We start from the raw sequence: 21,127 nt of genomic DNA on the forward strand, positions 1-21,127 counted from the left end.
AGTATTAAAGATAAAAATACTTTAACTTCTGTATCATATGTTGGAGGGTTGAAACAAGTGAATGGATTTTGGATGAAACCCACTCACAAATATATGTTGAAGTTACTAAAGTGCTAATCAAAAATTTTACAGATGTTTTAACTGGTTCAGACGGGATGGGGGCTTTACCAGATCAACAGCTTCGAAGAGGGAAGGAAAAGGATGTTGGACTGAGAATGTCTTCAAAACAGAGTTTAGAGAAAGAAAGACTCCAACGAAGAAAAAGAAAAAAAGAAAAGGGAAAGTGGAAGCAATGAAAATTACAGGTCTGTCAGTCTACCTGCTGGAGCCAACCCAGTGATTTCTCTGGAAACCAGTTCGCTTCAGGCCCCTGGTGACATACCCACTGTCTATCCATGCTGATGACAGTATATGAGGCCACATTAGTACATCATGTCTGCTCTGAAGCACAAACATCTTACTAACACAAGCTGACAAAGGGTGAATGATGGTCTCGAATTTACAAAAGCAAAATGTCACCTGTTCTCAGCAATCCCATTCCTTTCCCGCATCGGAGAGCGCCGTACCTTTTACTGTGAGCTCTGCCGTCGATGTGTGGGGTCCCACTCGGAAAGCGATGGTGCCAATGTCCTGCTCAGTCACCTTCCTTAATGTCAGGGTGTGAATCTTTCCTTTTTCCACCGAGATCTCATTCATTTCGTTATTTTGCAGAGCAACATCCTGTAGCTTCCACTCAACATCTCTTGCGTTCTCATGAGAAACCTGGCACCGAAATGTGACATCGTCCCCTTCAAACACCACCGTGTCCTTTAGGCCGCTCACGATGGTCACATCAGGCTCTGCAAACAGTCCATCAGTAGTCAAGCCATGAAAGGGAAAACATGGATCAAATCATAAAATCATCAAATAATATAGATTGGAGGGGACTTTTGGAGATCATTTGGTCCAACCACTGCTCAAAGCAGGGCCAGCTTACAGCAGGTTGCCCGACACCTTTTCCAGCTGAGCTTTAAGTACCTCCAAGGATGGAGGTATCACAGGGCAGTACATCACATATTTCAAATTTTGCTGGTTCACTACTTTCAGGTACTCAGTAACGGGGCCAATGTCTTTCAGTTAGTGGTTTTACTCCTTGCCCTTTCTCAGAGACACATTGCATACTGATTTTTTTAATTACATGTTTAATACTGTAATAATTGGGTGAATAAGGCATGAATGCCAGATGCCAAAAATCAGGATTTTGAAATTTGTTGCATTTGCACTTAGATATCTTCAGAGAATAATGGTAAAACCTGATCACCTCTGTTGTCTTTTTTGCAAACAGAATCGCATATACTCTGTGCTGGCACTCCAGCCTGGTGGGGGGTCTGGTTAGTTTGGTGGTCTCAGCAGGACTTACTGGATTAGTGTGAGCACAGGGCGTTTGTGCTTCGGTTTGCTTGAGTCCTGCTTCTAGGGCAGTTGGGCACCTGTAGATCTGTGCAAAGATCATACAGACAGCCTGCAACAGGCAAAAGCTGTGTGTACCCCGAATCTGCTGGGGAATACTGAAGGAGAAGCAGCGTAATCTTCATCTGAGCAAACACAGTGCGTATTAAGACAACCGAGGTCACCATCTGCATGAAGAATGGTGCGGTTGGGCACAATGTACAGAGTATCTGTAATATTGAGTAGCCTGTAGAGATGCTAACGGTGATTGTTCCACACTAGCGGTCCAACCTGAAAGCAGGCTCTGTCTGTAACAATATTAAGGCCAGCTGCAGCTGCCATATGACTGGAAGCTAGGGACAGACCATCTGTTCACTCACATGCATATGATGTCAAGCAAATATTTCAAGCCATGAGTCAAAAATTACAGCTGCCTTATCCTCTCCTGTCCACCAAATGAATCTTTGCTTTGGTGCATTCATTGACCGTAAGATTTTTTTTATGATACCCTTCCTATGCTGTGTGTTTATCACAACTGTTTATCACAATAGCAATGATTACATTGCAAAATCTTAGCACCCGAAAGTGAAAAGCCCCTTGCCCCAATAAATTAGTCTTGCCTTTCACGGTCAGTTTTGCAGAGCTTGTCTCATCTCCAGCCTTGCAGGAATACTCTCCAGCATCGCTAGGCTCCAGGCGGTGAACACGCAGCTCACGAAGGGTGCCATCCTGCCACATTTCGTGCTTGGAGCTTGAGTGAAGGACAACTCCATCTTTCCTCCACTCCACTTCTGCTTTGCTAATGGAAATCTCACAGCGCAGCCTGGCTGTTCCTCCTACTTCCACTTCTTCATTCTTCAGCTGTTGCTTCAGCCGGGGTTTGATGGCTGCAAAGTGAAAAACAATTAATACCTGATCTGTTAGCTCAAATGCCAGGTCTGCACAACTCCACACAAGGCACTTGGGGTCTGATGCTGCAAAACAAATTTTCATTAAATGGTTATATGATAATAACAACCCTTTTTTCTCTATAAACAGACCTATATTCTGTATATCCAAACAAGGAGAGGATCAGAAATTTCCCCAAATACGTTTCCTATAAAGTCAAGGGCATTCACATTACACCTTTTATACATCTGCTCTGGATATCGGAAACTCCAACACGCATAAAGATTTTGGCTAAAGGAAAATCTCCTACTTTCTGATTAAAATAGTGTAAATCTGTTCTTTTTTATAGAAATACTCATGACTTCCAATGCTGTAAATGATGTAAAGCTTTAAACACATTTCTGATTTCTCTGCTATCTTTTCAAGACCCTAGACCATCAACAGTGAGTCCTTCCAGATGATGCACACACAAATAGACTACATTTATTCAAGCGGGGCATGAACAACTCAGACAACAGCTTGTCACTAATGAAAGTGAGAAGGGAATATCCGTCATGTGTGCGTGTGAGCGGTTGTGAAAACAGGAATCCCAGTGCTCGTGGTTCCCCTGCCTAAACTCTATCCTGATACATATAAAGCAAGCACAGGGCTCTTTCACTCGTAGTTGACCCAGTGGCTGCTTTGTGGGTCAGGTTCAGCCAAGAGGATGTAGTTTGAAAGGTTGTGGCTTAGATCAAAGCCACAAGTTCCACCCAACAGTTTGGGATGACCACAAGCATTTCACACAGTGATTAAGCACAGGCATTACTCCTGGTTTGTTTAAATACAGTGTTCTCAGGATCTTCATAGGAAGGCATTACAAAAAAAGAAATTAGTAAATTCTTTAAATGTTTTTGTAAATGACTTATGATTAGTTATTGATTCAAGTGAGACAATAATGAATGCAAAGTGCCAAAAATAAAGATATATTAGAATTTCAAAATCCCTATGATGCAGAGTTTCTTGCTTGTATCATGTCAGAGCAAGGGGTCAATACACTGTACACCATGCTTTACAGGCTTAAATAGTCATTCTACAAATCCTGTCCTACCAGATCCACCTTTCTGTATTCTGGTTTATTACTGGGCACCTACTTTCCTCATTATCTTAACTTTTGGAGGGTTTATTCACCAAGAAATAAAAGAATATGATTCACACAATTTCACAAATCCCTTTTTATCCTCTGTTCCATTTTGATGCAATGCTAACCATTCACTCTGAGGACTGCTGTGCTCTGCTGGTCTCCTGTATCACATGTGTAATCAGAGGCATCTTCTGGTTCTACATTATGAATCATGAGTTCAGCTGTGCGACCACGTAATTTAATTTCATATTTGGCGCAGGGGAAGAGCTCCATGGTGCCTTTCCTCCACTCCACTGTTGCATTATCCTTTGTCAGCTCACACTGGAATTTCACCACATCTCCTTCTTCTGCCTCCTTGTCTTTGAGTTCCTTTTTGAAAAGAACTGGCAGAGCTAAAGGGGGAAACAAGAAGCAATAGGAGATTTTATTGAAGCCTGACCAAGTCCTGGTTAACACAGTTAGACTAACACTTCAGAGAACAAGATACTGTGCTTTGCAAGTGCTATATTCCTAGGCAGGATCCATATTTTCTAATTTTCCTGGACCTACTAGGAGATCTTGCTAAGTCAGAAACAGTCATCTGCACTTATAATATTTATCCTTTGTTCCTTGACTCAAATCCTTCCCATGGTTGAATTCTTTGAATGAATTTATCCTTCAGTTGATCTAACAATGATTTCAAGACTAAAGAAGTTCAAAACTCCATGGACAGCTTTGACAGATCAGGAAGGTCGTTGTCAGTCTTCTTCCATGATTTGGAAGAAAGTCTTTTCTTAATTACTTAAACCACATGTCATGTGAAATGTTCAGCTGTTATGTTAGAGCATTGCTCTTTCTTTAATTTCTCCCCAGCCATAAAGCTAGAAAGTATTTCTTCTTAGAACCCAAAACTCAAACGCAGCACTGGAAGAACAAAGTATCATCCTCTTCCATTCTCATTTGGAAAAAAAAAAAAAAAACAAATCCTGGAATCCTGGTATATCAGACAAAAAAGAAATATTTATAGGGAAAAAAAGTATGTACTTAAAAGTATTCAAACTGTTGCTTTGCATGTTGGGTGGAATCTGTTTCTTTAGGAGTCAGCTCACACCACCTACCTTTCACATTTAAAGATGCCTTGGTTTCCTGATCCCCAGTATCACAGCTGTATTCTCCTGTATCTTCTAATTTGAGATTATGTATTAAGAGCTCTACCAGGCATTCCCTCTGCCTCATTTCATATTTCTGGCTAGGCTGCAGTCCCACTCCTCCTTTCCTCCATTCCACTGCAGCATCGGGTTTTGACAGCTCACAGTAGAATGTAGCTGTACTTCCTTCCTCTGATTCCTTATTTTGTAGGGGTTTCTTAAATGTGACAGGCAGTGCTGCAAAATTTGAGAGGGAAATGTTTTAAGAGTGTTTTAGTCCAAAAAGGACCCAATCCTACCATCATTCTTCAGAAATGGCCTATTGTAATGATTCCGTAATCCTTGGGCTGCAAGTCTGTCTTGGTAGCATCTTTCTCGAACCGTTATGTGAACCAAGAGCTGATGACAGACGGTGAAGTTAGGAAAGATCTGATCTTAGAGTGTGGCCCATAGAATGGCCTGGCTTGTGATCTGAAGGACTCAGACTTTCCTACAGAAGTGTCTCCATGCCCACTATGGATACTTTAGTCAAAGACCACCGGGACATGCTCTTTCTTACATGGACCCTTGTTCCTTAATAAAGGACTGCAAGTTTGCAATATTAAGCAAAGGGTGTTTTCCCCCTTAATAAAGCTTCTATCAACATATAAAATATCAAGTTAGCATTCAAAACACAAGAGGCAGTACAGTAAAAGATGACAATAAAAAGATAAATTGAAGAGGCAATTCAGATTTCAGGCAAGGCCTTGCTCTGGATGGTAGAAGGAGTGGAGGAAAACAGATGTGGATGCAGTTGTCTGCAGTCAAAGTTTACATCTGAGGCTCAAAGCCTCAAGTAATAATGCAGCATATTCACGTTATAAAAATCCTTTATCCCCCAATTGTTGCATCTCTTGTCATCCCAGTGAGGCATTACACCCAATTAGGCATCCCTTATGCCTACTGAAGCAATCAACAACCCAAAATAACCATCAGCCTGCCTGGTTTATTTTCTGTTATCCATTCCCATAGGCAGCCACACTGTCTGCACTCAGAGGGCAAGAGGGTTCATCATATTTTGACATCATGACAATATTTAATTGCTTTGATGCTGATGAATCACTCCAGATACTGCAAGAAGAACCTTTCTAACTTGACCATGTGTCATGCTCAAGTAGCATATGTATGCTGGCGCGGACCAGCAGCAAAACAAATAAACGGCTGTAGAGAACACTGAGAGATGCTCCTTTCACTTCATCTTTATTGAGCCAAGGGTCAGTACTCTGCCTACCATGTACGGTTACCACAGCTGTTGTCTGCTGATGTCCAGAGTCGCAGGTGTACTTTCCTGAATCATCCAGTTCTAAGTCATAAATGACCAATTCAGCAGTGGAGCCCTGCCGCTTCATCTCATATTTCAAACCAGGGTAGAGAGTAGTGTCTCCTTTCCTCCACTCTACTTGAGCCTTGGGTTTGGTAAGCTCACACCTCAGGGTTGCTGTACCACCTTCTTCTGCCTCGGTATTCTGAAGTTCTTGTTTAAAAAGTGCTGGTAGGGCTATAAAATAGAAGCATAACTTGCAACGTACTGCAGTTGGAGGTTGGGAAAGAGAAAATAGAAAGAAAACGAAAGCACCAAAAGAGCTTTTTTGCAGATGTCTCTACACCTCAATACTCTAGATTCAAAGTACAAAGCTATTTCCCCAGAGAAGTAATAGGAATATCTGCAGAACAAGAAAAAATCAATTTCAAGAAGTTACATTTGCCATAAAGTATATAGAAGCTTAATCTAATCTATGATCTTAAAATAGCAGGATATTTTTCCTACTATAGAAGTAGCCAACGTGTTGCCCTAATCACTGAAGAGGTATTCTGAGGATCGGCAGGGAGTGGTAAGAGTTCAGATTCCCTCTTAAGGCAGGTCACTTGCAGGAGCAATTACAATTACCCTGACAGTAACATACTGACAAAATGTATTTAGTTCTGCATTGACATTCCCATTTTCTACCGAGTCGCTCTATCAGGCTGTATAGACCGTGCTGTTCTGCACACCTTATGAATTGTAGTCAGCTTTTTTCCATAAGTTTTTATTTTCAGAAAATATTATAACCTTTCCCTTTTTTTTTTTTTTTTTTTTTACCATTGACTGTCAAAGTGGCAGTTGTCTGCTGATCTCCACACACACAGGTGTAATCTCCAGTGTCCTCCATGTCCAGTTCATGGATAATCAGCTTTGCAACAGCACCGTCTTGGCTCATTTTATATTTCCTGCTTGCTTTGAGCACCTCCTGCCCTTTCTTCCACTCCACCACCGCAGGTTTAGTCAGCTCGCAGTGCAGAGCAGCTGTCCCACTTTCTACAGCTTCTAGGTCCTTCAGGTCTTTTTTGAATTCTGGAGGCAGTGCTGAAGAGTAAAAATATTACCATAGAGAGAGAGTGAATATTCCTTAAAACACAGCTAGATGAGGTGCTGGGGGAGAAGATGCGTGGTACCCTACTGAGCCCTGATCCAGGTCAGTGGAACACAATGGAAAAATCTCCCCCAGCTTCCCTGGACACTGCATCAGGGCAAGAACCAGCATAGCTGAGGAGGACAAACACCAACAGGTAACTCTTTTCCCAATACTAACACACAGAGGAAGCACATAAGGAAAGTCCAAAGGAACACAAAATCCCAAGCAAACAGAAAAGGAATGGGAACAGACCATAACAACAGAGACTTGGGCAGGTCTGAGGTTTGGAGGACCTTAGTCCCAAGGATTACTTTACCATGCACTGTTAAGGCAGCTGTGGTGGTCTTGTCTCCACACACACAGGTATAATCTCCAGTATCATTCAAGTCTAAATCGTGAACTACCAGCTCCAGAGCACAGCCTTCCTGTCTCATGCTGTACTTGTTGTCCGAGGTGAGGACGTGATGGCCCTTCTTCCACTGAACATGGGCAGGGGCCTTGCTGAGCTCACAGCGCAAAGTGGCCGTTCCACCTTCTACAGCTTCCTTGCTGGTCATTTCTTCTCGGAAAAATGGAGGCACAGCTGAAGGATGCAGGTAAAAAGTATTACAAACTGAGGATATCTGCAGGGTTGGGTGAAAGTAGGAAGTGATAAAGGGAAGCTGTGAAGGTTATGGAAGGGTGAGCATCAGCAACAAAGAGAGAAAAGAGAAGTGAAAACATCCTAGTGGGAATATATACCCTAATCCTTTTGGTTTTATGCTGGCTTCTTACTAGCAAAATTGCACTGTCCTCAAGAGATTTACCCCTACTTTCTACCGGTTTACATGTAAGAAAAACTAAGAATATCATCTCTGAGTTTCTCAGTTCATGCATGCATTGGTGTCTTCCACAAGCTTCATGCCTTTGTACTCTCTTTTCCTACTTACAGAGCAGCCCTGCTAAGCTCTGAGTGTTGGCACAGCTCCTTACTCATCATCATTCCTTCTTCCTTGAGTTAACCTTGAAAAGATGCAGCCAGGGCTCACAGATTCTTTTTGACCCCAAAGAAAATCTCCAGATGGTGAATCCCAGCCTGTCTTCTTGTCTCAGAATTTATTTTTCCCACTTAACATAATTCTAGTACCCATTGCAAGTTGTGTCCTTGAAATAAGTTTGGTGACCTTTACATATGTCCCTCTATTAACTAGGTGGGATAACGGGATATTCCACCTGTTTAACAAGTTTGGACATCTCAGATCTCAAATTTAGTGTCTCACTCCATAGCAGTGCAGCTAGTTAAAATATCCACGCTAGAAACCAGGCTTAGCCTCCTTGATTTGGCATCTCCAGCAGTGTTAAGCTGAAATGCCAATTTTGTTCACACAGCAACTTGTTCTTGCAACAAAATAAGACTAGAAGGAGGTCACAGAAAGAATTTATTCTTTCCTGCTTAGAAAATCTCCCAATGCAAATCTATCTTTGTGCATTAGGGCAGAGGTTATGGGCACAAAACCCAATATATGCATAACTCAGTACAGAAGAAATTATAACTAGCACAGCCTTATTCTGGATACTGCTTTTAATACCCTATACTACATTAAAATGGTAGGTATTGGGAATGCCAGAAAGGAGTGGCAAAGAATAAAGACATTTGTGTTTTAGAGAATAAATGCGGGAAAGGAAGGACAGAAGAATAGTGGAATAGTGAGTTTGTATGCTAGGAAAGGAATGTCAGAAGGGAAAGATGAAAGGATAGCAGGTTTGTGTTTAAGGAAAGGAAAAGACAAATGGATGGCACAGAAAAATGCAGACCAGTATTTTCCAATATGCACAGTCTATAGGTCAAAGGCAGGGATTACTTTCAAATGAATGGAACTTCAGTTAATAAGGTTGAACAAGCAGACATGGGAGATTGGACACCTTATAGTAGAAGGCAGACATTTCCAGATGGGAAATAGGAGGTCAATATGGGTTTTACCCTGTACTGTTAAGACAGCTGTGGTCTGGTGCTCTCCACACACACAGGTGTAGTCTCCTGCATCCTCCTCAGCTATTTCGTGAATCACCAGCTCTGCCTTGGTCCCTTCCTGCCTCATTTTGTATTTCTCACTCGCTTTGAGAATCCTCTGGTCCTTCCGCCACTCCACCGGAGCAGCCTTGGTCAATTCACAGTGCAGGGTGACTTCTCCACCTTCTTCTGCTTCCTCGTTCTTTAGCTCTTCCTTAAAGAGTGGTGGCAGAGCTGAAGGATGCAACATGGACAAATGATCATCAGAAAACCAGAACTAAAATCCTAATTTCTTTTTCATGGTTGGGATTATTTCCCCTCATGCCTCCTTTTTTCAGCCTATTACAGACATGCTTAGGTATAGCCAAGTTCAGAAACGCTGAAAGCATCCTTCCTCAAGTGTGATGTGGTTTCAGTTACCGCAAGGGATTAGTTCCCTGTTGGTTTTCACGGCGAAAGAACAATACAGAAAGATCTAGATCTCAGGTTAAAAACAGTCACAAATAACAGTGCTGGATACAGTACTGTTTTACTACACAGGTATGGTTTCTTGGAGGCTCATATTGCTATTTTCTGTTTTGGTTTTACTAAAAACTTGTAGCCCCACCTACATGAAAGCAACCAGATTTCAAAATAAAACTACTTCCAGTTTTAAATTGAAGCTTGAAGGGCCATTACATGTAATAAGAATTTCAGATTCTTACTATCTCCTGTTTTGGAAACCATAACCCAAAGACAGAACAATCTACAGGAAATAAACTTCAGGAAAACTAATTATTAACGTTTACCCACACAAGTGCTCTGTACACAACTACTGTAAGCAGGTACAGAATACAGACTACTCCCCTTTTTCTGCCTCAGAAAAAAAACGTGTCTCAGAAAAGCCCAGGGGAGGGTCAGAAGTTTTTGGAAAAAAGCTGGAGGGAACAGAACTGGATTTCTGACCAAGTAAGTTCCTCAGAGCTGAGGACTGTTACTCCATTAAAACAGATACTCATTAATGAGAGGAAAGCAGAACATCAGCTAATGAGATCATTAACGTAACACAAGGATTTATTTATGGATTGGTTTGTTGGGAGATAGCAGGATAAATAAGAAAGTAACTTCTGATAACCTGTGTTGAGGGTTTTTTTTTAACCCCTAACTGTCAAGGTAGCCCTAATCTCCACATAGATGTGTAGACTTCAGCATCCTTGAAACCTAGATTAGTGGTAAGAAGCTCTGAAATAGTAACTCTTCTCTCATTCTGCATGTCTGACTTGCTTAAAGAATTGGGTACCCCCAGACGAAACCACGGCCACGTCACCCAACAAAGCAACACCTCCTCCTCCTTCTGCTCCCCCAACCCTCCCTTCTTTGAGGAGTGCTTGGAGAGCAGAGGGCCTGACAAACCATACATGTGTGTTTTGGAGAAAACTGTGCTTGGCTGAAGTGAACCATGGGGATGAGGCAGGGGAAAGAGTTGGAAAATGTAAGCGGCCAAGAAAAGGGGACTTGGACCAAAAGAAACATCTTGTTTTCTCCTTTTAAAGGAGGGTGGATTAATAGTGACCCCAAAATTTTCTCTGAACTATTCTTTCTCAGTAAGAAATGAGCTATATGTAGAATGAAGAAAGAGATAGAAACAAAGTTACAGACTCAGGGCAGAAACAGCCAAATTTTTAGAGTGATGTTTATCTATAGAGCTATTTATCAATTTTAATAAGGTCTTTTTACCATGAACTGTTAAGGTTGCTGTTGTCTTCTGGTCACCACACACACAGGTGTAATCTCCAGCATCTTTTACTTCTAGGTCATGAATGACTAGCTCTGCAGTGGTGCCAGGCTGTCTCATTTGGTATTTGTCACTTGCTTTGAGCACTTTGGACCCTATTTTCCACTGCACTGGAGCTGCTTTGGTTAATTCACAACGCAGAGAGACTGATGCTCCTTCTTGGACTTCTTCATTCTTCAGTTCTTCCTTGAAAAGCACTGGCAGGGCTGGGAATGGAAAGTCAATAGATAGTGTATTTAAATTAAGACCTCTGCATTTGCAATCAGCATCATGAATTTTCAACTGAAGTTCAAATCTGGCCAAGTCAGGGTCTTTGGCCATCGAGGTTGAGGTTATCACTCTGATGATCTGGAAAACTAAACCCAGCAGTGACAGTAAGAAAAGTGCTGAGTCGACAGGTTAAAGTACAACAGGCTGGATGGATTCAAGATGTAATCTAAAGAATTTATCACAAGGTCACCTTCCCTGTAGGCAGGACATCTCAGCTGGTCTAACAGGAGCATTATCCTAGGCACTATTCCCTTAAACTTACAACACAGCAGTTTGTCTGCATGGAGAAACAGCTCTCTTTTCGGGAATATCAGACCAAAATTAAATGTCAGTACAAGAAGCTCTCCTTTCCTGAACACAAATTAATTCCTAGGGAAAACTGATAGGTGAACACTTTGTACAGAAACAGGACGTTTCAGAGAAACAAAAAATGAAGCCATCTGCAAGATGAATTTACCATTCACTGTCAGAGAAGCCGTGGTGTGTTGGTCTCCACACACACAGGTGTAATCTCCTGCATCCTGCAGCTCTAGATCACAAATTTCCAGCTCAGCAAGGACGTTATCCTGCCGCATGATGTATTTTTCACTTGCCCTGAGTATTTTGTTTCCTTTCTTCCATGACACAGCTGCAGCCTTGGTCAGCTCACAGCGCAGAGTGGCTGTCTGGCTTTCCATGGCTTGCAGGTCCTTCAGTTCTTCTTGGAAAAGTGCAGGCAGGGCTGAAGGTCACAAAATGGACAGAGGACATTAAAAGTGACATGTAGCACACAAGTGATGGGGGGGATGGGTTGGTACAGAAGCAGAGAACATTTTAGGGTGGAAAGTTTCCTTTCCTCATAATTCTGAGACATTGGATAAACCAACAGACAGAAACAGAAAAGCGTCCTGGATGCAACCAGATCTTAGAGAGAGCTTACACATGTAAAGAAACAAATTCAGCCACAGGTGAACACACAGCAAATAGCAATGAGCTGGTAGAGAAAAAACACAGAAATACAGTTATATGTATATGTTTTTTTACCATGCACTATCAAGGCAGCTGTTGTCTCCTGTTCTCCACACACACAAGTGTATTCTCCAGCATCTTTCAGTTCTACATCATGGATAAGCAGCTTCATGACCGTGCCCTCCTGTCTCATCTTATATTTGTTGCTGACTTTGAGCAAACTGCTTCCTTTTCTCCACTCTACTTGAGCAACCTTAGTCAGCTCACAGCGCAGAGTGGCTGCTTGACCTTCTGTTACCTCCTCGTCCTTCAGGCTTTCCTTGATGCCTGCAGGCAGTGCTGAGGATGCAATGGACAGAGGGTTAAAATGGAGCAGCAAATGCATCCTCCTGGTGAAGGGCATGGGTGGGAGAAGGAGAGGCGAGGGTAACAGTGGGGAGTCATCTTCAGGCCTGATCTCACATCTATTTTAGGGATCAGGTCCTAAAACCAATTTGTATATGGAATTGGAGTGAAGGTTTTTCCCTTAAATCACAAGATGTAAATCAGTTCTCATGACTATGACATGCAAACTCAGACTCAGAGGAACTATGCAGAGATAACAATGAACATGGAGAAAAAAAAAATTAATTCAAACCATAAGCTCGATAATGAGGACATCTAGATGAAATTGGTTATTACCGTGTACTGCTAAGGAAGCTGTGGACTGCTTATCCCCACACACGCAGGTATAATCACCAGCATCACTCTCATTTAGATTATGGATCACCAGTTCTGCAGTGACATCCTTCTGCCTCATTTTGTATTTCTCGCTAGGTTTGAGTACTGTGTGTCCCTTTTTCCACTCCACTGAAGCGGTCTTGGTCAGCTCACAGCGCAGAGTGACTACTTCACCCTCCATGGCTTCCTCATTTCTTAACTCTTCTTTGAAGAGAGCCGGAAGGGCTGAGAAACAGAGGAGCAAACATTTTCATCATAAGCAGTTCTTGGCCACTAATAAAATGAACCTGATGCTTACCAATATCTATCCATGCCCAGCTATTGACATGAGGATCATCTCACAGAAGGAAGATACTAATTTGTATCGTAGACACAAAAGGTTCTCATACAGTGGGTAAATTTGCGGGTTGGTTTAGAGATGTGTGGAGAATAAACAGCAGGATTCATGTATGGTCAAAACTGTAACTTTCTCAGTATAATTCAGCCCAGGAGATTGATATAACAGGTTACAGCATGATCAGGAAAAAAAGCTAAGGAAAAAAATGAAAAGGTTTTGCCTTACATGTTGAGGATGCCTACAGACCTAGCCCAAGAGTTAGAATGAGGCTGAAAAGCAGGATCAGAGGGAGCTCTTGAAAGTGCTTGGGTAACAACAGAAAGAAAGAAGAAGGACATCTCCATTGTGGAAATCTACTATAAGACCTTCACAGCAGGAAGTTCAGGTGCACCCTGAGACCCCATCCCTTTTGGAACAACTAATAGAATCATTCAGAGTACAGGACTGGATGGTAATGTGGTGAAATATGTACTGTGGGAGCAGTAGAATGGGACAATGTCTGCTTTGGAATGGGGTAGGAACCACTTTTGGGCATGAGACAGATATGAAAGAATAGGAGAGGAAGATCTCCAGCTCCTAATTCTGACTAGCAAGAAATAAATATTTGAAAATACGGATGTGGAGGATAATTGGGTAGATACCAATTATGAAGCAGGAGAGATCAAGGATTTTAGAACAAGTAATGATGGAGAAAAGCAAAAGGAAATTCTGTGGGTAACAAGAAAGCAAGCTTCAGTAATTCAAGAACTGTTACTTATGATCAACCAGAAACAAACTTAAAGGAGAAGCTAGTTTAAGAGAGTGGAAAACTTCTCAAAGAAACAATGTTAACGGCATAATTACAGAGACTACCTCACTCCAAGGATCATCAAGAATAACCTGCCTAAATCACAAATTCTTCAATGTCTTGAAACTCAAGAGATCTTTAAAATATGGGAGGTTCAGATGAGTGCAAAAGATATACTATAGAATCTAGAGGAAAAACCAGAAAGGCCAGGTTCCCTGCATATCTCAAGAAGGTCAAGGGCAGTTCCCAGTTCCTGGAGTCTGTCACCTCATGGACAAAGAGACCAACGTAAAAGAGGGGCTGAAAGGTAATTTGTAAAATAATGCTGATATAAAAAGTCTCTAGACACAGCTGTATGCCGCATGTAGTTTTATCCAGCAACTGGGTGGCAAGATCACTACTCCAGGAGCTTTCTGTGTCCTCTGCTCATGGTTCAACTTGTGGCTCTTGGCTGTATCAGAGTATTAGCATGCAAATCCCGGGAAACCTGGACAGCTTGAACTTGAAAGAAACAGAAATAGTACAACAACATTCTGTATGCAGATTAGAAGGAAGAAAAACAACAAGGGAGAAGTTGGTCTACCTCTCTTTCAGGAATGTAAGTTGATGATGAGTGACACAGCAAAAGCTGAGAGGGTTTAATTCCTGTTTCTTCATTAATATTAAAGGTTAATGATAGCTAAGAAAGTAAAAGGAATTCTGGCTAGGATAAGGAAAAAAGGGTTAGACGATATCTAAATAAATAGAATATTCTCAAAGCACGTTGGTGTGATGAAATTTGTCCTGGAATACTTAAGGTACAGGCTCAACCAACATCAGATGTTAACAGTTGCACTGGAGACATCAGAGAATAGGTGACATTCAACAAGTATAGACAAAAATATAAAATCAGAGGTGAAAAACGTCTCACAGATTGAGATAAACACATTTAGTTCTTACCATGTAAACCAAGAATCTAAGCTCCCAGACAGTCAAGAAAGATCAAGGCAAAGTCAATGGAGCCAATAGAGCTATTTGCTGACAAAATGTAAATGTCTGCTGTGAGGTGAACTGGATATCTCCCTGACTTCCATTGATTGTGTTGACGAGATTGCCATTGACAAAAATGTGAATTTAGGAATACTCACCACTCTTGATTTACAAGCTGAATCCCAGTCACAGTGCTTGTCTTGGAAAAAGAGAGAAGAGGAGGGCTGCATGGAGAGGATCCAAGGAATTATGGCCATTTCATCTCAACTTTAATTCTTTGGAAAACATTGTAGCGATGCACTTGGATTTGCCAAGAGCTTTTCTTCTCACGAAGGAGTGGACCAGTGTAATTTTTCTTGATGTAGATTAATAAGCTTCACTGATAGAAAGACACAGTATATGCTATACACTTTTATTTTAGTAAAGCTCTTACTTTAACTTAGGTATAGGTGGAACTACAATAGGAAGCACTACTAATTTGAAAACTACAGTCAAAAATATTCAACTGTGATTTACACTTCAAGTGAAAGAATGAGTCGAGGGGAGTTCCTCATGGACTCCTCTGGAGTCCAGTATTATTCAGCATTTTCTTTAGTGACTTGGACAATGAAATGAAGAGTTGTCATTAACTTTGCAGATGATCTCAAGGTGGGAAGGGAGAGAAGGTGAAAGCACTTTGTTAAACTGAATTAGGATATAGATGATCTTGATGAAGCAGTGGTGAAAAAATAGGCTGCAAATCAGCAAGAGCAGGTGCAAAATACTCTATTTAGGAATAATCAACACCACAAATACAAGATGGAGAACAATAGGCAGCAGATCTGCAGAAAGGGATTTGGGGTTACCAGAGATCATTAAGCAAACGCAAGTCAAAAAAAATGCAATTCTGATGTGAATAAAGCAGTCATCATAATAGGGATGTATGAAATGGAGAGTCACATGCAAGACATGAAGTCCTTCCCTCCTACTCCACTCTGGCAAAACCTCAGATGGAGCGCTGTAGTCTGCTTTTGGCCACCACACTTCTAGAAAGATGTGCATTAACTGAAGATGGTCCAGAAACCACAAAAGATGAGTTGAAGTCTAGCAAACATGACCTATGAAGAAAGAGTAAAAGGATTGAAGGTGCTTAGTCCAGAAAAGAGAAGACAGAAGGGAGACATGACAAAAGTTTTCAAATCTGTAAAATAGTTTCACAAAGAGGAAAAAAGCAAATATTTCTCCATTTCTACAGGATATGGGACAAACAATGACTTAAGCCAGCTCAAAAAAGACTTTTGTTGAAATTAGGAAGAACTTTCTGGCAGTAATGATAGCTAGGCAGGCAAATAAGTGTCCAGGGCAACTGTGGATTCTTCACCACTGGAGGTTTTTAAGTGCAGGCTAGATAGGGGTGATGGTGACTTGGGGCTCAAGGATGGACTAGATGAACTGTAGAGGTTCTTTCCAATTCTATTTTCCATGGTTAAATTGGAAGTTCAAGACTGAAGCCATCCTTGTTTTATTGGTAAACGTGAAGATAAAAAGCACTGGGCAGTAAAGCAAAGAAATCGACTCATTGACCTACTGAACTTGCAGGTGGGAAAGATGGCTGAAACTACTTCTTACTGTCCTATGTTAATAGTGGAAATAAAGTTTCCCTCTCATCCAAGGAAAGTTTGTAGATAAATTGGACCAAGGACTGTAAGGTACTCTCACACTATAAAGCTGAGTAATCTGCAATACCAGAATACAAATCTATATGCTCCTTGATCAGAGTTATATAGAAAAGTTGCATCGAATCAAGGGTTTTTTTGCATTATTTAACATTATCTGTCAAATTCTAATGTAACGTGACATCTAAGATCGCTCTTTTTAAGAAGTATGATTGTTCCTGCTGCTCCATCTCTGTAGGCTCAAGTCAAAAGTAAGTAAAACAGAAGAAAAAAACACAAGCGTGTGGCATCCTTCAGCCTTCAGGGTAGTGCAAAGCACTACAGCCGTGCACCAACAAGAGCAAGGAGAAGAAAACAGGGGAAATATTAGTATAATCAATAGAACTACAATTCTAGTTAGAATTAGATTTTAAAAAAAATCACAATAAAACCAAGAAAATCTGTTACCAACAGAATTAATGATGGCAAGATTAGAGAAAGAACTCATTGTGTGTCAGTACTGAGGCTTCCAGAGGAGACAGGAGAAACATCACACAAAAATTTCTCATTTCTGTTTTCTTTACCATGCACTATCAGTGCTGCAGTAGTCTTCTTGTCTCCGCACACACAGGTGTACTCCCCAGCATCCTTGACTTCTAAAGCATGGATCAGCAGTTGTGCTGTAGTACCTTCCTGTCTCATTGTATATTTTTCACTCGATTTGAGCACTTTGTGTTTCTTTTTCCACTCCACAGAGGCAGCCCTAGATAGCTCACATTGCAGAGTGGCTGTTTCACCTTCTGTGGCTTCTTCATTCTTCATCTCTTTCTTGAAGTGTGCAGGCAAGGCTGAGGAGTTCAAAATGAGTAGAATGTATGACCATGGCAGCTATTCAACTGACAACTTATCTGTGGTCTGTCAAGCACATGTGACAAGCAAAGCCTTCCCTAACCAAATGGGATAGATAATCACTCTGAGAACCATAAGACAGTGAGTTTGGAAAGCTGGAAAACACCTTATTCATAAGTCACAGCCTTTTTAATGGTATGGTCTACGGCATGAAATGGAGAACTACACCAGTCTCAATTTCTTCAGACTCTGCAAGACTGAGCCCTACCTTACTTTGGGTATTGCCGAACACAATGGAAAATAAAGCCTAACTAGAGTGTTGAAGTTCTATCACAATGCAAAACATTACTGAAAAAGTTCATAGGTGAAACTATATCTGATGCATCAATCTCACTTTTCCATGAGATTTCTCCTGAGACAGTGGTCTAGCAGAACTTGACTGTCAAATTGTTCTAAAACACTGAAAACTGTCAAAAATATCTCATCACCAAATTGTAATGTCCTCAACTGCAGGATTGTAACATCTTTACAACCAACATCACAATAATAGGATTTTCCTTTATTAGCAAGTACTACTGAACATGGGCATCAAAGAAATTAGTTAGTACCGGGATGAATATTTGAAATTTTTGCAACAAACGCTTGGTCTGTGCCTGATATTGACCAGTGCATTCCGGCATTTATGCCCATGTCCAACCAAATGTTGCTAAATTCATAAGAAACAGGGCTGCAATTTCAAAGCTGATACTACTATGCTCTTAAAAAAAACAGCTGGTTGAAAATTATCCAGTTAATTTGTTATATTTGTTAATTTTTTTTTTTTTTTACCATTCACTTTTAGCGCAGCGGTGGTTTTCTGATCTCCATAACAGCATGTGTAATCTCCAGCATCTGTCAGATCTAAATCACGGATCACCAGCTCAGCAACTGTGCCCTCGCATCTCATGGTGAACTTATCATTTGTCTCCAGGGCTCTGTCTCCTTTCCTCCATTCCACGGCAGCTGTGGGCTTGCTCAGTTCACAGCAGAAAGTGGCCGTACCATTTTCTGTGGCTTCCATGTTCTTCAACTCTTTTTTAAAATGTGGAGGAAGGGCTGAAGTTCACAAGTGAAGAGAGAGCACTTTAAAATTGAGGAAATACCATGTCTTGACTGCTCCTCTGGATAAAACCCTTTAATCTCTAAAAGTTTTAGAATATACAATACTTGAGAGGCAAACGATGATTTCAGGGACATCCCTGCCTTGTGCTCTGCAATGCACCACATTCAGCATCTCACAACTGATTTGGAAATTAGTGTTGTAAAACTATAATTTTAGTACTGGAAGATACGATTTAAAGGCGTTTTAAGATATAACACAAAGCTGATCCCAGGCTCTCAAGGAACTATGCACAGCTCTGTCTTAAAATCAGATTAACAATTAAAATGAACAATATGTTTGTTTAAAATTACAGACTGCAATGTATCATTCTCACCTGCCTTTCTCATTTGTTATCAAAACAGAGCACCTTTCAATTTCATTCAAGAAAAACAAGCAAAATCTCAGTGATACGACCTAAATAAATTAATTACTGGAAGTACTGCAAGTGCTATTTATGACTTCATCAAGGTCTTCATTATCCACTTCCAGATTCCATTAACAGGAAAGAGCAGGGACCAAAAAGACTGTATGATGCTATTTATCAGTCCCAGGTGGAGGACTTTCAGAAAAGATATTCCCAGTGGTTGACACAGCTGTCATAACAATTTAAAATAATAGATGAGATCAAGACCAGTTTGTGATCCTGCATGAGATCACAGGTGGTGAAGCAGAAAATTCCTACTAAACTTAGGTATTTTACCATGCACTGTCAGGGATGCAGTAGTCGTCTTGTCTCCGCACACGCATGTGTAATCGCCCGCATCTTGTTCCTCCAGGCTATGGATTGCCAGCTCAGCGATGGTGTCCTTCAGTCTCATTTTGTACTTCTCACTAGGCTTGAGTACCTTTTGCCCTTTCCTCCACTCCACTGGAGTGGGTTTAGTTAGTTCACACTGCAGAACAGCTGTCCCATTCTCTGTGACTTCCATATTGACAAGTTCTTTTTTGAACAGTGTAGGCAAAGCTATGGGACGTAATATAAACAGAGAGGACATCAAAATCATTAACTAGACCTTGGAGAACTTAGGACTAGGTCCTGAGGCCAGTCCTTCACTATCACAGGAAACCAAATCATATAGTCTTGAAAACTGCGTCTGTTAGAAAATTAGTGCAGGATCTCACGAGCATAATTGCCACCATGACCTGCTTCTACCGTTGACAGCATGGTCATCACTTCCCAGCTGATTCCAGTAGTCCTATCTACTTATTATGGAAATCATCCATCTTGAACATTAAAGATCTGACTTTTGATTGAAAGTCATCATCCCAGATGACAGCACTGCTAGCTGAAGATCTCTACCTTTCCTGACACCATATTTTATCTTTCTGATTCTGAAATAAAATTAGTAATATAACGTCAGGAGCACCTTTAAGCCACAATTTCCAAGGACATAATGGCTCTAATATTGCGAATACAGGAATTTTTTTAGCTGCATTCAACAAGTTGCCTTGTGGTATGCCACGAAAGTAAAAAGGAAGCGACTTGCAGGAGGGAAGAAAGTGCCAGCTTAGAGGAGGGGAGGAACAGATGTACCTTCAGCTGGGAGAAAGAAGAGGAAGTAAAGCATGCAGAAAATCTGAGAGAAGAGAGTTTTGCCTCCCTAGTTTTGCCCCTGTCCTTAGAAGCATCCTATCCTTAAGCTATATCTCAAATAAAAACTATTCTTTCATCTATTTGAACTGTATGTGAACTTCTGGACGGGCAACCAAAGCTCATCGCTATTCACCATAGCAGAGACAGGAACAAAATCTGTCTCACTACTCCTGAAATCAGGACCTGTGGAATAATGGTTTGGGGTTGTTTTTGTTTTTTGGAAAGTACCATTTCCTTGGCAGAATATATAACAGTCCTGCAAAAGAAGAGGACAGTCATTCATTCCTGAATGGAAAAACCTCTCACTAACTGAGCTCAGCATTTTTAAAGAACTTTCCTTCAAGTTAAGCACTGAAATCTACTGACATCAGTGTGACACAAGGGCAAACCCTCCGAGAATAATCTTGCTGCTGGAGATCTGCTCACTCTTGGCCTTATAAAAAGGTGTCCTTTTCACTTCTAACAAGGAAGATTAAGATGAGAAATTCTCACAATTCTTCTTTACTTTGCTATAAAGCCATCAGCTTCAAACTAACAGACAGGGGGAAACGGGATGAAACACAGCCAGCAAAGCAAGAAAACGCTGCAGAATCAAAACATCAAAGCGAGTGGGAAAGAAACCTCTCGGAGAAAAGGGATCTCCTTGAGATACTGCTATCATAACGGAGAATGGCTTTTTTACCATGGACTGTCAAGACAGCTGAGGTCTTCTGATCTCCACACACACAGGTATATTCTCCTGTATCTTCTACCTCCAGGTCTCGGATCAACAGCTCCGCAGCAGTATCTTCTTGTCTCATCCTATACTTATCAGTTGGTTTGAGTGTCTTGTCCCCTTTTTTCCACTCCACTGGGACACCGACCTTGCTCAGCTCGCAGCGCAGGGTGGCTGTTGCACCATCTGTGGCTTCTCTGTTCTTCAATCCTTCTTTGAAAAATGCGGGTAAAGCTGAAGGACAGCAATACGAGCAATGAGAGGTAATGCTCCATAGAGTTAAAATTAAACTTTGATGTTTAATTTTCCTTTTCCCTCTTATCTTGAACTGATTTATCAACACAAGAACATAGATTCTCAATAGTCTCCATGAATCAGTATGAGGAAAGAAATGTCATCAG

The 21,127-nt window shown here is 41.2% G+C and overlaps 1 protein-coding gene across 1 annotated transcript in view; it reads right to left on the reverse strand.

Annotated features, from left to right (window-relative positions):
* LOC104165128 (obscurin-like) overlaps positions 1 to 21,127 on the reverse strand; it is a gene marked incomplete at its 5' end in the record, with an annotated part of 144,390 nt that overhangs the window by 87,424 nt on the left and 35,839 nt on the right. The window contains 15 exons of the mRNA XM_009704685.1: positions 567 to 839; positions 2,049 to 2,315; positions 3,565 to 3,831; positions 4,537 to 4,803; positions 5,837 to 6,103; positions 6,686 to 6,949; positions 7,315 to 7,581; positions 8,959 to 9,222; positions 10,705 to 10,968; positions 11,490 to 11,753; positions 12,056 to 12,319; positions 12,662 to 12,925; positions 17,012 to 17,275; positions 19,118 to 19,381; positions 20,694 to 20,960. Of these exons, the coding sequence (XP_009702987.1) occupies positions 567 to 839; positions 2,049 to 2,315; positions 3,565 to 3,831; positions 4,537 to 4,803; positions 5,837 to 6,103; positions 6,686 to 6,949; positions 7,315 to 7,581; positions 8,959 to 9,222; positions 10,705 to 10,968; positions 11,490 to 11,753; positions 12,056 to 12,319; positions 12,662 to 12,925; positions 17,012 to 17,275; positions 19,118 to 19,381; positions 20,694 to 20,960 (3,987 nt within the window). The remainder of the gene's footprint in view (positions 1 to 566; positions 840 to 2,048; positions 2,316 to 3,564; positions 3,832 to 4,536; positions 4,804 to 5,836; positions 6,104 to 6,685; positions 6,950 to 7,314; positions 7,582 to 8,958; positions 9,223 to 10,704; positions 10,969 to 11,489; positions 11,754 to 12,055; positions 12,320 to 12,661; positions 12,926 to 17,011; positions 17,276 to 19,117; positions 19,382 to 20,693; positions 20,961 to 21,127) is intronic.

Source organism: Cariama cristata, unplaced genomic scaffold, assembly GCF_000690535.1.
Source record: "Cariama cristata isolate BGI_N322 unplaced genomic scaffold, ASM69053v1 scaffold2747, whole genome shotgun sequence".
NCBI lineage: Eukaryota > Metazoa > Chordata > Aves > Cariamiformes > Cariamidae > Cariama > Cariama cristata.